At 40.8% G+C, this 15,396-nt stretch overlaps 1 protein-coding gene across 1 annotated transcript; it reads right to left on the bottom strand.

Moving 5' to 3' along the window:
- Window positions 1-10,690: 10,690 nt before the first annotated feature.
- Window positions 10,691-14,368, bottom strand: LOC101860032 (leucine-rich repeat-containing protein 40). The gene is made up of 2 exons (XM_005103571.2): window positions 14,267-14,368; window positions 10,691-12,098 (listed from the first exon to the last, which is right to left on the bottom strand). The coding sequence occupies exons 1-2, from the start codon at window positions 14,318-14,320 to the stop codon at window positions 10,749-10,751; spliced, it is 1,404 nt and encodes a 467-aa protein (XP_005103628.2). The 5' UTR covers window positions 14,321-14,368; the 3' UTR covers window positions 10,691-10,748.
- Between the last annotated feature and the right edge of the window lie 1,028 nt (window positions 14,369-15,396).

Raw genomic sequence — 15,396 nt, 5'->3', positions numbered from 1 at the left:
CCCCCCCCTCCACAAGCCCCGTTTATTCCATACCTTATAGTATGCGCACTAACGACAGTGAAGATGAAAACAAGGACTATTTTTATGAACAGCTACGAATTGACAGGTATACCTCGTCACGACCTTATCGTTGTAATGGGCTATCTAAATGCTTAAGTAGGAGAGGACAACGCCAACTATGAGAGAACGATGGGACAACATGGTACGGGTACAAGAAATGAGAACGGTGAAAGACAAGTGGACTTCTGCGCATTGAACAACTTGGTGGTAGGCGGAACCCTCTTCCCACACCGTACAATCCACAAACTGACCTGGAATTCTCCAAATGGCCGGGACAAGAACCAGATTGACCACCTTATCTGTCCCCGTAGAATTATGCTAATTTAGATAGCCAAATTATGCCCAAAAAAAGGAAAATTATGCAAAAATTATGCAAGTTACCGTAACACCATTTGCGACATGTTTTGCACTTTTTCCGCAAAAGTGTTCATGATTTTCATGTTTTATGTACAGAAAAATTGAATAGCGAACATATCAGTATCAGTAATTTGTTGTGTATTTGGAAAGAAAACAATACACATCAGTCAGAAAAAAAACAACCAAAAAATATAATCTCTGTAACTTTCAGCTGTAGATAGATCTCTATAGAGGAAAAAAAAAGGCATCTGGACCTCTGATCCTGCACATTACTAAAACCAGGGACACCTGTCAAACATGAAGCATCAGAAGACATGAGAACAACAACTTTTGATGGATTGAAAAATTGAACATGCTCAAGGAACAAAATCCCAACCCGTAACCAGTATCTTCTAACAAGGGAAATAACCAGCTTTTCACTTAAATGAGACTTATTACCTTGATTACTTCCCTTTAGCCACATGGCGGGGCGGTAATCGTTTGGTGAAAAAAGGGCAAAAACGTGAAAAAACGAGGGGAATCCAAAATTATGCAAATGTTGCAGGATTACGCGAAACAACGCGGCCGCGCCTCGGCCACACAATGACATATACCTACGGGGACAGCCTTATGATAGGACGAATGTGGAGACGTTCATTACAGGATGTGGAAGTCAGAAGAGGAGCAGGTGTTGGCAGTGATCACCACCTAGTGACGGCAAGGATAAAACTCAAGGTGAAGAAAACATTCACCATGGAGGCGTCAAGGACGCGATTTAATGTTCACAAGCTCAGTGATGGCAATGTGAGATCTGCCTTCCGACTAGAACTAAAGAACCGATTTCAAGCTCTCCAAGACCCGGAAGACACCACCCCCCCCAATACAGATGAAGTCAACACCCAATGGAAGAATATTGTTGAGGCCTACACAGAGAGCAGTAAGACAGGTCTTGGTGTCAAGCAAAGAATGGATACAGCAAGGAACTTGGAATACTATTGAAGAACGGAGAGAAATCAAGAAAAGACAGCTTGCAGCTAAGTCGACACGGCTACAGGAGAAGTATGCAGAGGATTACAAGGAAGCTTGCCAGAAAGTTAAAAGACTGGTCAGGAAGGACAAAAGAGAAGCCATGGAAAAGTTGGCAACTGAGGCAGAGGAGGCAGCTGCTAAAGGTGAACAAGGCAACGTATACAAGATCACAAGAATAATAATTATGTGGCAAGTACCACGGTGGAATGAGTGGACCAATCAAAGACAAGGCTGGCAAGCTGCTGACAATCGAGAAGGAACAGGACGCACGCTGGACAGAACACTTCAGGGAAGTCCTAAACCAACCTCCACCTGAGGACACCCCAGACATACAGGAAGCTACCTTGGATCTAGATATCATCTCTGACCCACCACAGAAACAAACGCGAGATTGTAAAAGCTGTTAAGAGCCTGAAATCAAGAGAATCTCCAGGAATGGACAACCTGAATGCTGAATTGGTTAAAGTTGACCCAGAACTGACTGCCACCATTCTTCAACCACTATTCAAAACCATATGGGAGGGAGAGCAGATTCCCGAGGACTGGAGCACTGGAATCATTGTTAAAGTACCAAAGAAAGGAGCTCTCAGAGACTGCAACAACTGGAGAGGTATCACGTTGCTATAAGTTCCCAGCAAGATCCTGGCCAAGATTATTATAAATCGGATGACGGATGCCGTGGAAAGCTGCTTAGGAAAAGAACAGGCAGGATTCCGCAAAGAAAGAAGATGCACAGATCAGATATTTGCCCTCCGCAACATAATAGAACAGTGCACGGAATGACAGAGACAACTTTATGTCAACTTCGTTGATTTTAAAAAAGCATTCGACAGTGTACATAGAGAACGTCTTTGGTACATTCTACGATATTATGGAATCCCTTGCTAGATAGTAGAGGTCATCAAGAGCTTCTACCAAAACTTCAAGTCCGTTGTTGGAAACAGTACCACTGCTTTTGAGGTAAAGACAGGAGTTAGACAAGGATGCAACATGTCCACAATTCTGTTCAACATGGCCATTGACTGGGTCATGAGGAAAACAACAGAGGATACATCAAAAGGCATAAGGTGGACCCTCTTCTCCACCCTCGAGGATCTTGACTTTGCCGACGACCTTGCACTACTCTCCCATACCAACCAACACATGCAGGAAAAAACAAACCGACTCCACAAATACGGACGCCAGATTGGGTTAAGAATAAGCCAAAAGAAGACAGAAGTGATGACACTGACCTCCCCATAACAGACACATTTACCTACCTAGGCAGCATAATCAAAACTGACGGCGGCACAAAGGAAGACATCATGTACAGACTCGGCAAGGCAAGATCTGTACACTGAAGCATGATCAACATCTGGAAGTCAGGACAGTTTAGTATACAAACCAAGTTATGGCTGTATAACAGCTGTGTACTATCCACACTCCTTAACGGAGCTGAATGCTGGAGGATGACTGATCATGACCGTGCCAAGCTATCTTCCTTTCATACAACCAGCTTACGCCAAATCCTCAGAATCTTCTGGCCCGACAAGATTTCCAACGCAGATCTGTCACGTAAATGTAGGCAAGAGGACATGACCACCATGATAAAAAGGAGAAGATGGAGATGGATTGGACATGTTCTGAGAAGAGAACCAGACTCTAATGTGAAGACTGCCCTCCACTGGACACCCGAAGGACGTCGCAAAAGGGGCAGACCCAAAGTGGCCTGGAGACGCACAGTAGAGTCTGAAATTAAGTCCTGGAATCATTCGTGGGGAACGCTGACCAAGATGGCCCAAAACAGAAAGAGCTGGAGATTCTTTGTTGCTGCCCTAAACGCCAGATGGCATAATGGGTAGTAAGTAAGTAAGTATAGTATGCGCGAAAACTAATGATGGCGAGTTAGTAGACATACAGATAGTGTGTGACACCTCCAGGTATCCAGGTAAAGACTCCCTTGCTCGCAACTGTTTCGAACTAGGGTTCCGAATTTTTTTCTCCTGTCAATGGGAAGCAACAGCTGCAAACTGAGTGGGTGGATTTTCGCCAAAGCTACAGTCATAATAGTGTATAGGGTTCATTTTTTTTGCAAATGTTTCTGTGTTTTAGGTGTAAACAGTTACGTACCATAACGGAACTCATATGGCAAACATATGGGTAAACTAAAAACAACAAAAACAAAAACACAAAAAATCACCAAAATTCGCAAAAACTAAATATTCCAAGTCTATTATCTATTTGTGGTGGCCGAATGTTGCTATTCAAAAGGCTTTTTAATGGCTGCATCGATCGACATGCGGTTTCTGCCTGAATATTATTTAAGATATTCTGCAGATCATGACGCCCTTGGTTTTTTTCAGTTTTGAGACAGTTTTGCTGAAAAAAAGCTAAATTTCTTTATTCCGCCGATCGCTTTTGTAGGCCAACGCTTCTGCCTCTGTCGTTTTAGAAAACCCGGAAGTGATATTTCACGATGTGCATTTTGTTTTGAGAGTATAGACCTTCTAATTTGTTGCTTTAGTTGATATTAAAGCACCGATCATTCCTTTCATCGAAAGGGGGCCCAGCCAGTTTTTCTATATTTCCACTTGTTTTCATCAAGTGGACAATAGTATGGCTTTCCCCTCAAAACTTTGGTCAAGGTGATTTTTAAAAAAAATTCTCTGAAAACTGATGGGCAGTACAGTCATATAAAAAATGTACGGGCGTCGGTGAGTTTTAAGCCTACGTTTCTATCACGAAAATGTCTGTTGCATCTCGATTAAACTGTATGCAAAATGAAACAAAAGTATTGGTACACCCTCTCTATTAATTTGTTACTGTAGATTCCAAAAGGTAATTGATTTTCCACACCCTTTGAGTGCGGAATTTGCCGTGTCTTTTTTGGGAGGAACGTTATCATTTATGATCAAAATCCTATGGCAATGGTCTTTTTTATTTTACTATGGGAGGCCTTGCCGTCATGTCATGTGAATAGTTTTATTCTTATCCATGTTTTTTTTGGTTGCATTGGGACAATTCCATACCAGTACCAAGCGGGTGTGGAAATGCCCCAACATATTTTACCGTAGTTTTTCTTAGTAAAGCACATTGCCCAAGAGTCTTGGAAGCGTGATTGTGGGCCTAAATGATATTACTTAGGTAGGCCTCTGCTTTAGAGCTGGATCTAGATCTAGAAGTTATTTCTCTTCATATTCTTCTCCCTTTTCCAGAGAGACTGACTAATCATGGTGAGGAATTGTAAGAGGAGGACAGTGGCGTACAATGTATAACCATGCAGATATGGAGAAAGCGGCCAATCTCGTTACATCTCAGTCCCATCTTCTGAAGTCTCCTTAACGTCTTCCAGCCACCACTGTCTTCCTCTTACAATACTGCCCTGAAAAGTCGAGTTTTGCTGTCGTCTCCCCACTTAGTGCTCCATCGAGTTCGGCTGCTGGGGAAGGATGGGCAAGGGTGAAATGCGCAGAGAAGAAGACTGCTGCTGCTACTGCTGCTGCTGCTGCTGCTGCTGCTGCTGCTGTTCCCCCTCCTCCAAGTGACAACAGAGACAGTGACTGTAATAAAGTAACAATCAATCTGTGTAATAATCGTACTGAATAGAGGGACATAAATCTTCCAAGTAGTAACCTATTAATTATCATGATTGTGTCCCATTTGGCCACTGGTCTTTTGTGTAACTCTTTTGAATAAAGTTCAGTTCTGGTGTACCCTTGCTTGATGGCTGCCTCCATGTATTCAGTGAGCTGTGTGCTTGTAATAGACAATCAAGTCAATCTATTACAGTGACAATACTTTTGAAAATGAACAGCCACCTCTACAACACAGACCAAACAGTGACACAGACAGTGACTTCACCGACAGTGACAATGACCCTGACTTTGTCATTCAACCAACATCAAAAGTGAACAAAATTTTTTTTTGAAATTGATTTGCAATTTATTTTCATCAAGACTTATCCCCATATAGGCCTAGCCCTTCACAGTTTTCATTCTTAATAATCTACAAAGAATGTTGTGCTAATTTCTGATGTAATTTCTTGTGCCTGTTTATTCCATTCTATTTTTTTGCATGTCTGTCATGATGGGCGTGGGATTACCCCGAAATGGTCGAAATGTTAATAAAGAGGAAACATGGGAATCTATGAAGTATTGTTACTTTTTTCTGTTATTTGTACAAAATTCAAGTTTGAACGGTTATGGGATATTTGTCCTCTGTTTGTGTGATCACCTCATAAATAGAAACTTTCTGTAAAAAGTTGTTTGTTTGTGGAGTTCCCCCATCCTCATACATAATTAATATGTGTGTTGTAACTTCACAACTTTTTTTTTTCTAAATATCTAGCACAAAATTTGTACTAGATCTAAAATGTTGCAATTTGAAAGAGATGTAGATCTAGTTCATTCAAATGGAATTTATTTGACATTAAATTCATAACGAAGAAACTTATTTTCAAAAGCACAATAAAATGGCCTTTATAAAATGCACAGATTGAAACGCTCTTGTAAGGAAAGTCATGAAATTAATGGGTTTTTGAAAAATCCTTTCTTCTTACAATTTAATTTTCCACCCATATAACATTCAAGCAATATTTCTTTTCTCTTACAGAGTTAAAAAATAATATTCTAGAATTTCGAAAACCAGTGCCCAATATGTCCTCCTTTTGTCTCTAATATACAGTGGAAACCTGATATAACAAGGATGGTGGGAGTAGAGAAAAAGTCCTATTATATCCGATCCCTGTAAAATCAGAAATGCCAGGAAAGTAAGCATTTGGGGACTAATCCGGCTGTACTTAATTATGGGTAGTTTCCATTGCCACAAGCACCCACGAACAGGGGTTTTGGCATTAACTTTCAGGACAGTTTGGTCCACAGCATCTCCATCGGGTAGTCTCATCTTCTTTTGATCCACAGCAAACTTTCCACTGGAGTATGCTGCTACTATATTCTCTCTATCCTTGAAAATAGTGAGCATCGACCCTTATATTGAATGTCGAACTGACGACAAATCTCTGCCAGTGGAGCTTGCTTTTTGTCAACGGCCTGGATTATTTCGTATATTTCGTCTACTGAAAGGCATTTTCTCTTGCGGTTGACATCGTTGTGGCCATAATGAAAGAGGTAGGCTTAAATCTAGGCCGACCGGTCGTCCACAGAATGCGTCAAGCTTAGATCTCCCCCCCCCCCCTCTCTCTCTCTCCCTCTCTCTCTCTCTCTCTCTCTCTCTCTCTCTCTCTCTCTCTCTCTCTCTCTATTAACACATTGTTAACGTGCCTCTGTCCCTGCTATAACCGGTTGGGCTCCGATGAGGCCCTGTTATTGCCGATAACTTTTAATAGAGACAAAGAGTAGGAAAATACGGGGATTTCAAAAATCCCTGTTATTACCGGATCCCTGTTATTACCGGGCCTGTTACTGTTATATATGGTTTCCACTGTATATTTTAACGCGTCTTTCGTAATGTTCAGTGCTGGTCAAACACAAGGATCCACCTAATCATGAGTGCTCAAAGTCACACACACTGTACACCTTACAGTAAGGAGTTGTTTCTAGAGACAATAGAGGGGAGGGGTGAGGTTGCTCTATAGACAACATTTGTAGAGTTAACACATCATGAAAAGTGAAAAAAGTCTTTGTTAAGGAACCAGTGTCATCGAGGAAAGGTTCCCGCTTTTCAAGACGACCAAGGAATCATGAACACATTGCTATCCTCCGATCAACGTCGGCTTCGCGAACAGGAAAATGGTACAGCCGTAGATGAAGATCAGCCTTGAGAATGAGGACCGTTGAGATGTATAGGAAAGTCCTTGCTGTAGACATCGTCTACGGACAGACATCTCATGGGACTCTTCTACTGAATTCTGCACCCTGATGTCGTTTAAAGGGGTGCGAATGGTGTGTATTTGACCTAAAGTGGTCGTTTTATCTGATTCTCTGCTGGTCTTAACTTATGGAACATCTCCACCATTCACACAAAAGAAGGCCTTAAGGACACTTTAAAATTGTTTCCGTACCTTGTGAGAAACTTACGAAATACATTGCTGGTGAGGAAATGTTCAATGCAATAAGCTCCCTGATCTTTACTAATCTTAACCATGATCTCAGCAGGCAAAGGAACCTTGAGTAAAACAATATCTGCAAACTTCTGTTTGCCTGTTAGACTACTGTAGCTTGCAATATTATGGCGCGATCGATGGGACCTTTAGTGGTAGGCCGAATGCGAACTTGTGCATCTTGCTACGAAAATTGGGTCAAAGCTGAAAATCGGTTGCTTTTTTTTACGATTTAGGTAGAACAAAACTATTCTGTGAATTTATTTCAAATGAAAATCGGTAAGAGAAAGAGAGAGAGACACACACACACACACACACACACACACACACACACACACACACACACACACACACAGACAGAGAGAGAGAGAGAGAGAGAGAGAGAGAGAGAGAGAGAGCAAGAGAGAGAGAGAGCAAGAGAGAGAGAGAGCAAGAGAGAGAGAGAAAGAGATAGAGAGAGAAAGAGAGACAGAGAGACAGAGAGACAGAGAGACAGAGAGAGAGACAGAGAGAGAGCGAGAGAGAGAGAGAGAGAGAGAGAGAGAGAGAGAGAGAGAGAGAGAGAGAGAGAGAGAGAGAAGGAGAAGGCACACTCCACCAATGGTATCTTTCCTGTTAACAAAAGTTAGGAGTTGTAATGTTGTCCTAGTGAACAAAACATCACCTGGAGGTGTTTACTCATTCAACATTTTCATTTCCCTGCTGATGCCGGTCGAGCCGTAGAATTTGAACATAACTTACCATTCGGAATGTTAAGGTTCGAATCCGAGAGCTCCGTATCAGTTTCAAGGTTCCAATATATTTTCGGAGTTTGAGTACGAGAAATATGGATTATTTTTCTCGTCGTCCTAAACCAGAATAATTTCCTTACAGCTTGGTATCCTGACTCAGGACGAAGAGCTCTGCTCTCTAAAGGATTTATATTGTACCTGGTGGGCCAGTAACTTTACCAACATCTTAACTTCGATTAACGATGTTTGAGGAAAAAAAAAAGAAGAAAAGCGCAATATTGGTCTCTGGGAAATATTAAGGGTTTTTTACTTTTTCATCACTTAAAATCAGACCTGGCGGATGTCCCACAACTACTCAGCAGTCAGCAGGACAACGCTCGGGTTGGGCAGTATATAAGGAGGATGGAGTCCCTTTTGAGAATGCCACTTCAACGACCAAACCAGGTTTGATTGTCAACTCTGCTTTGTGGGACAACAATCTGGCTGAAAGTGTCAATTATGTCCTGAAACAGAAGGAGGGCTGGCAGCAACAGAAGCTGTCAAACCTTTGCAATATTCTACATAAAAAATGTAATTGAGGCGCAGTTCTGTGAGCTGCGGAGGTCACTTGTACTTGTTGGCCTTGGACCCTACCAACTGGTACGTGACTACCGGATATTTTTCATGGCTTCTGAGGTTTTCTGTAAGAAAACGCAAAAACAGAGAGATGCCCTTTTCAGGCGTTCCATGGCGAAAGCAAAGGAAGGCCCTTTGGTCCAGCCCACCAGTGGAAACGCCACAGTGAGACAGCCAGCCCATCGGGCTGAAAACCTGGCCAAGGGCGAAGAGCGAGAGCTGATCGAACAACTTGAACATCCGTCACAAGTGTCTTTTTGTGTTTTAGAACATGTCTTTACGTCTTGTTGTGTCTTATGGTGTCCTAATGGTGTCTTATTGGTGTCTTATCGTTGTCTTATCGTGTCACTTGTGTCTTTTCGTGTTTTAGAACATGTCTTTTCGTGTCATTTCGTGTCTTATCGTGTCTTATTGGTGTCTTAACGTGTCTTAACGTGTCTTATCGTGTCTTATTGGTGTCTTAACGTGTCTTATCGTGGAAAAGAGTGACCCAGGACTAGAAAAAAAAATCAAACACCGGCGTGGAAAAAAAAGAGAATGGAAAGCACTGGTTTTATTTATATTTATTTCGCAAAAAATAAATCACTTTAAGGACTTACATGGGTAAAAGACATAAATGTATATATATATATATATATAATAGCCATTCCCCATGAAGAACGATAGATCTAACAAATTTAAAAACAAAAGAAAAATTAAACAAACAAAACCACAAAAACACCAACGAAAAAACAACCCGAAACCAAAACCACAACCAATTAATGAAACACAAACAAAAGTTGTTTTTTTTAAAGCGTTTCCTTGTCCTTTTTTTCTTTTTAAAAATCTTTTAAATAGAACCTCCTGTTTGTAAGTTTTCATGCTGGGTTTTTTTATGTACCAAGTACGGCCTTAGAATCAGATCTACATACTGAAGAAATAAGTTATTTATGGTATGTGTCACAACGCCGTGGAATCAGGCACTCGTCAACGTTGGGGTATATGGAGTCATTGTAAGCATCTTAAAAGTTAAAACGTGTTCGTTTGTCGTTCTTTCGATATCAAAATCCCAATCTATTAAGAATAGAAATCGAGATAACTACGATTGAACGAGGTGGGATCGTCTGGTTAGGGAGGTAAAGTTGAGAAATTGCTGCAGAAATAAGGTGATTTCCATAGCTTGAGAGTCCTTGGAAACGGAAAATTACATTTTTTTGTACAACGTTTTTCAATATAAATCCTACAAAAATGTGTTCCATTTGATTTGAGCCAAAAACAAAAAAAAAATCGAAAGAATTTGTCAAACTCGCGGAAAAATTCCGATATCTTCGATTTAATTATTTTGACGAGCGCCTGATCCCACAGTCATATTATGAATATATCAAAATTACGAATCTACACACAAGACAGAAAAAGCTTGAGATACAGTGGCTCATAAATGTATCTTATAGTAGAGGGTTTTACGGCGCTCGCAACTGCATAAGGTCATATGAGCGCCAAGAGGTGGGTGTCAACACTGTATCTTATAAGTTATAATCCCGGCTACAAGATTGAAAGTTCTATGTAACGGCATCCACCCATCCACTCTGCTCCTTTAACCCCCACCCCCCTCTCCGTAAATTCCCCCCCCCCCCCAACCCCGCCTCAATGCCCCCCCAGAACCTAAAAAGAAAAACAAAACGAAAAGAAATAAACAAAAAAATATTCAATAAAGAGATTGACCGAATTCCGTGGCGTAAGAGGCGCTGTATTTCTATTAAGCTGGCCTAAGAGAGAGAGAGAGAGAGAGAGAGAGAGAGAGAGAGAGAGAGAGAGAGGGAGAGGGAGAGAGAGAGAGAGAGAGAGAGAGAGAGAGAGAGAGAGAGAGAGAGAGAGAGAGAGAGGTGGGAGGGGGGGGGAGACAGACAGAAAAACAGACAGAAAAACAGACAGTTTAAGTGACAAACAGAGCTGGTGACAATTTAAGTCACGGGGCATTGGTTTGGGAGCTGTTGTAACATAAGACTGAGATCAGTGCCGTTACACTCTCCGGATATTTGTGTTACATTCTGGTACCATGTCGTGAACGCCATGTCATCGCAGGAACACGTGAGAGTGTAGGGCAGGGATAGATAGTTTAGTTTGTTTAGAGCCAACAGAGCCGAGGGTAAACGAACTAGGTGTGTGTGTTTTAAGAATAAATAGCTCAACTCATGGAGGTTGCTGAAGGCGTCGTCTGCAATTTTTTTGATTGGGTTTACTGATAAATCAATGTGCGTCAATTTAGAAATATTGTTTGAAAATTGCAGTGAGGGAATTATTTCTATGTCGTTGTTTGAGATGTATAGTTTCGCCCGCGAGGACGGAAACTCAAAGTCTGCCATAGATTTTATTTTATTATACATCAGATATAGAGTGTACAAATTCGGTAATCTTGATATAGATTCTGGAATAGTTGACATTACGTTTCCGTTTAGTTCAAGGTTTGTCATTGACATAGGGAGCAAACCCAAAGATGGGGTTGAAATATTGTTGTAGTTCAGTTTTAAATGTGATAATTCGGACATAAATAACAGGTCAGGTATTTGAGTAAGGCAGTTGGAGTTGAGATTTAGGTATCTCAAAGAGTTTTCGTGGGGTATTAAGGCGTAAGGTATATGCTCGTGGTCACAGATTCTGTTACCCGATATCCCTAGACTCTCAATACCAGTTAAATAAAACAGAGGGCCGATATTGTCGATGTGATTGTCGTCCAGGAATAAGTGTGGCAAATTAAGAGGGATTTTAAAATCTTTCAGGTTGTTGAGATCGCTTATTGAATTTGACTTCAAATTGAGGCTGGTCAAATCCGGGAAAAGCCCCACCACTTCCAGTGGGATTTTCGTTAGGTTGGAGTCTGTGAACACAAGTCTTCTAACGTGACTGGCTGCCGATGGGTCCAGTGGCTTACTACTCAGCTGACCAAAAGCAACCCCGTATATCTCAAGGGTCTCCAACTTTGGCAGTAACTTGAGCCAGTCTGGTGGAAAGATTGGCATCGTCAATACTGACAGATGTAGGGTTTTCAACGATGCTCCAATGCTCGCCAAAATGGTTGTGTTCCATGTGAGAACTGGACTATTGTCCAAACGCAAGTACTGGAGAGAACTGAGGTCCATCAAGGCCCACGGTAGGGAGGTCAGATTAGTAGACCAGAATGTGAGTCTCTGAAGACTCTTGGCAGAATAAATGAAGGCATGATCTGCGACTGTGGTCAGGGAATTTTCTCCGAAAGTTATATCTTGTAAATTGTGGGCCAATTCCCAGTCATTGATAACTGTTATGCTGTTACCCTAAAAAGACAGAACCATACAAACAATCATTTTAAAAAAATGATGGTTGATATGTCATTAATTGGACTTATCGGTAATTATATTATAGGCTACCGGTACATATAATCAGATGGTAAATTGTATACTACTTACTGAAGGTTTTCGTTTCTATTAGTTTTAATAAGAGTTTTACGGCACTTGCAACACAATAAGGTCAAATAAGTACCGAAGATTAGAGGTGTTACAAGAGAGTAACAAACATAAAAAAGAAGGAGGAGAGAACAGGACGATAGGAAAGAAGGAGCAAACCACACCACAGCACCTGCCAACCACCAACTTGGTTTCTATATTAGTATAACAGATTGGTAACTACAAATAAATAATACAGTATACGGTTTATTAGTGTTATCATTACTGTATAAATATATTTATTTAATAATTAATTACTAGTTTTCTGCTTATTACAGTTATCGGTTACCAGTTAGACACAATGCAATCAAGTGATAGCCTGTTTACTGCCAAATAGAGTTATCCGTCATTTATTGATTTTATCAGTCACCAGTTACCCAAAATATATTAAGTTGATCGCTAGTGTACTTTTTTGCGGGGGGGGGGGGGGGGGGGGTCACTTATCAGTTCTCACCAATTCACAGCAAATCAGTTGATAGTAAGTGGATATCATTTATTAGAGCTGTTGGTGGCCAGTTATGTAAAATATAATTAGAGGGAAATGTATTATAGAGCACTTTCAAGTGCCCACGTTTTCATTATCTCAGTTCTTATGTCTTAACTCAGTGCAAGAAGGAATGGAAAGCACTATTCCCTGTGACACTGGGGATAGGCCTAGAAACTATTCTCAGTGACAGGCCCAGAAACCACTGGCAATTGGGCCTAGACCTCGGCCTAGGGCAGAATTGTTTCCACTGTCACTGGGAATAGGCCAAGAAACTATTCCCAGTGACACTGAGAACAGACAGGACCATTAGATCTATTGTTTCCGCACTGATCTACATGGGCATGATGGTGATGGGTTACAAAATACTAGACTATATCTAATGCAGATCTAGACCTAGATCTAGATTCCAGCTAGATACTAGATTCTAGATCTAGATCTAACTAAAATAAAGTAGATTCTAGTGTGAGTGGAACATTTCTTTTTTTTAAGAAAAGGGAATTATCAGTCTATGCTTGCTTGTTATTCAGTCGTGATTCATGTACGTGTATAGATCTAGATCTACATGTATACGGGTTTTGGAGACCACGGTACAGGACAGGTAGAAATCCTTCCCGATTCTTCTTTTTTCTAGATCTAGATCTAGCTCAAGATCTATTTTACGGTCAAGCCTAAGCCCTCAGGATAGATGTATACTATAGGCACTAAAAGGAGGTAACTCTATATGGTCCTAGAGAAGAGAACAAAAGTACATAATGTACATGTATAATGTACCGAACTGAAGTGAGAAGAGAGTCTACAGTGCAGTGCAAAGACTTCTGATTTTTTTTAATGCAAAAGAGTTACGTTGTCACTGGGAATAGTTTCTGTACCTATCCCCAGTGTCACTGGGAATAGTCACTTCGATAAGGAATTCGCGCATGTGTTTGAAATGTTGTTGGGGTTCAGGGATATTATTTACGCCCTAAAAAAACTGAGAGATGACAACAGTGCTAAGATAAGAAGAGCAACTAACGATACTCGGAGCATTAATTGGATAGATGGGGGACAAGGAAGGACCAGAATAGCTGTTGGTTTGTTTGGGTTTTTTCTCCTTTTTTAGGGTCCAGCCTTCGAGTAGAAAAATGAGTTCTGACCTAGACCCTATAAAGCAGAGTGTGGCTAGACTTTTGTTAGTATTAGTGAATCGAATGTTCAAAGTGTTCCCAGCCCATATATATAATAATATACGTGTTATTGTCGCCCTGGCATTCCATCCGCTTATGTCTAGATTTTGATATTTAAAAAAAAAATCCTACACCCTCCCAAAGCTCTACGAAAGATGCACCTTTCAACATCACCAAAACGCAGTTTAATGATATGGTCAAAGCTAGCAATTTTTTGGATTTCATGATTTCTGATAGGAACAACTCAACAAAATCTACTTTTCTGTCTCTGGAGTAAAAGGTACACAAACGGACTTTAAGTGGATTGCTTGCGACCCTGACGTAACTGTCTTTTACTCTGATCTACAAACCTCAACATAAAGATCCCGTTGAGTGTAGCCTGATGCTGGTTTCAAGGGCGGCATCTTATCAAAGCCTTTGTAGTCGCAGTAAATCGACCATCCGTCACAGGAGCACAGCTGGGGATTAGACATGCGAGTAAAAATTGTCATGCCTCATGTAAAATGAAATCATGCTTCTTGGACTTAGAATTGTAGAGTTCAGACCTCTTAAGGTATATATATATATATATATATGAAATATAACCATACATTTCCTATAACAAGTGATTATTGGTAGAGTTAGGAGGAGGTAAAAAGTGCCACCCCCCCCCCTCCCCGGAATGTGACATAGCAGTGGGCCAGACGAACTGACCTCGCGGGCGGGCCGGATATAGCCGTAGTCTGGTGACCCTTGCTCTAAGACAGAGAAGAACAGGACACACACAACAATGTTGTAGACCAGCCGAGGTCTTACCTCATACGGACACAAAACTTCCGCAAACAGTGAGGGCGCCCATGCAAAGATCAGGACCCACGCCACCAAAAGCCACCTCTCTTGTGAAGTCCACATTGCTTCTAAATATAAACATTATATAATGCATATGAGCAAACGCAAATTAATTGTGTTACATCGTAATGAAATCAGGCGCTCGTCAAAATGATATAAGTAGAATAGTAGAAATCTTTTTTTTTCTGTCGGTTGAGCAATTTTTATTCATTTTTAAATTTTGGGCTCAACACCGTATGTCCATTTAACTACTCACTCCTTAAAAACATTGATCAAAGGCACAGAAAACAATGCAACCCAAGGACACTTCAGCTTTAGAAGTCAACAAACTTTAGCCGTCATTTTCTACCTAATTCTACCTTTGACAGCAGGCGACCCCCGCTTCTTTCAATTGAAAATATCTCTGTTCATGGGGGATGGATATTTGTTTTTTCGTTAAAAGCAAGACAACTAAAGAGGCTTTAATGGTATATTATTGTTAAACTCAAAAGTCCACATTGCTGTTATATATCGGGATAGAAATATTCGTAAATTAATTGCACAGTTGAAAAGTTAACAGTGCTTCTGTATGTTGATTTATAAACATTCGTGAACTAATTGTTTGACTGACAAGTCCACATTGCTCCCAAGTACAAAATATTGATACATATCT

This window comes from Aplysia californica, unplaced genomic scaffold (genome assembly GCF_000002075.1).
Source record: "Aplysia californica isolate F4 #8 unplaced genomic scaffold, AplCal3.0 scaffold00379, whole genome shotgun sequence".
Lineage (NCBI taxonomy): Eukaryota > Metazoa > Mollusca > Gastropoda > Aplysiida > Aplysiidae > Aplysia > Aplysia californica.
Note: the sequence above shows the minus strand (reverse complement) of the source record. Positions and strands in the feature narration are given on the sequence as shown.

Bases quoted from the DNA above. Each gene is read 5' to 3' on its own strand.
- LOC101860032 (XM_005103571.2), bottom strand. From the start codon at position 14,320: ATGCCGCCCTTGAAACCAGCATCAGGCTACACTCAACGGGATCTTTAT. The intron at 12,099-14,266 runs GTTTGTAGATCA...CTGTCTTTTTAG, and splicing joins AACGGGATCTTTATGTTGAG to GGTAACAGCATAACAGTTAT.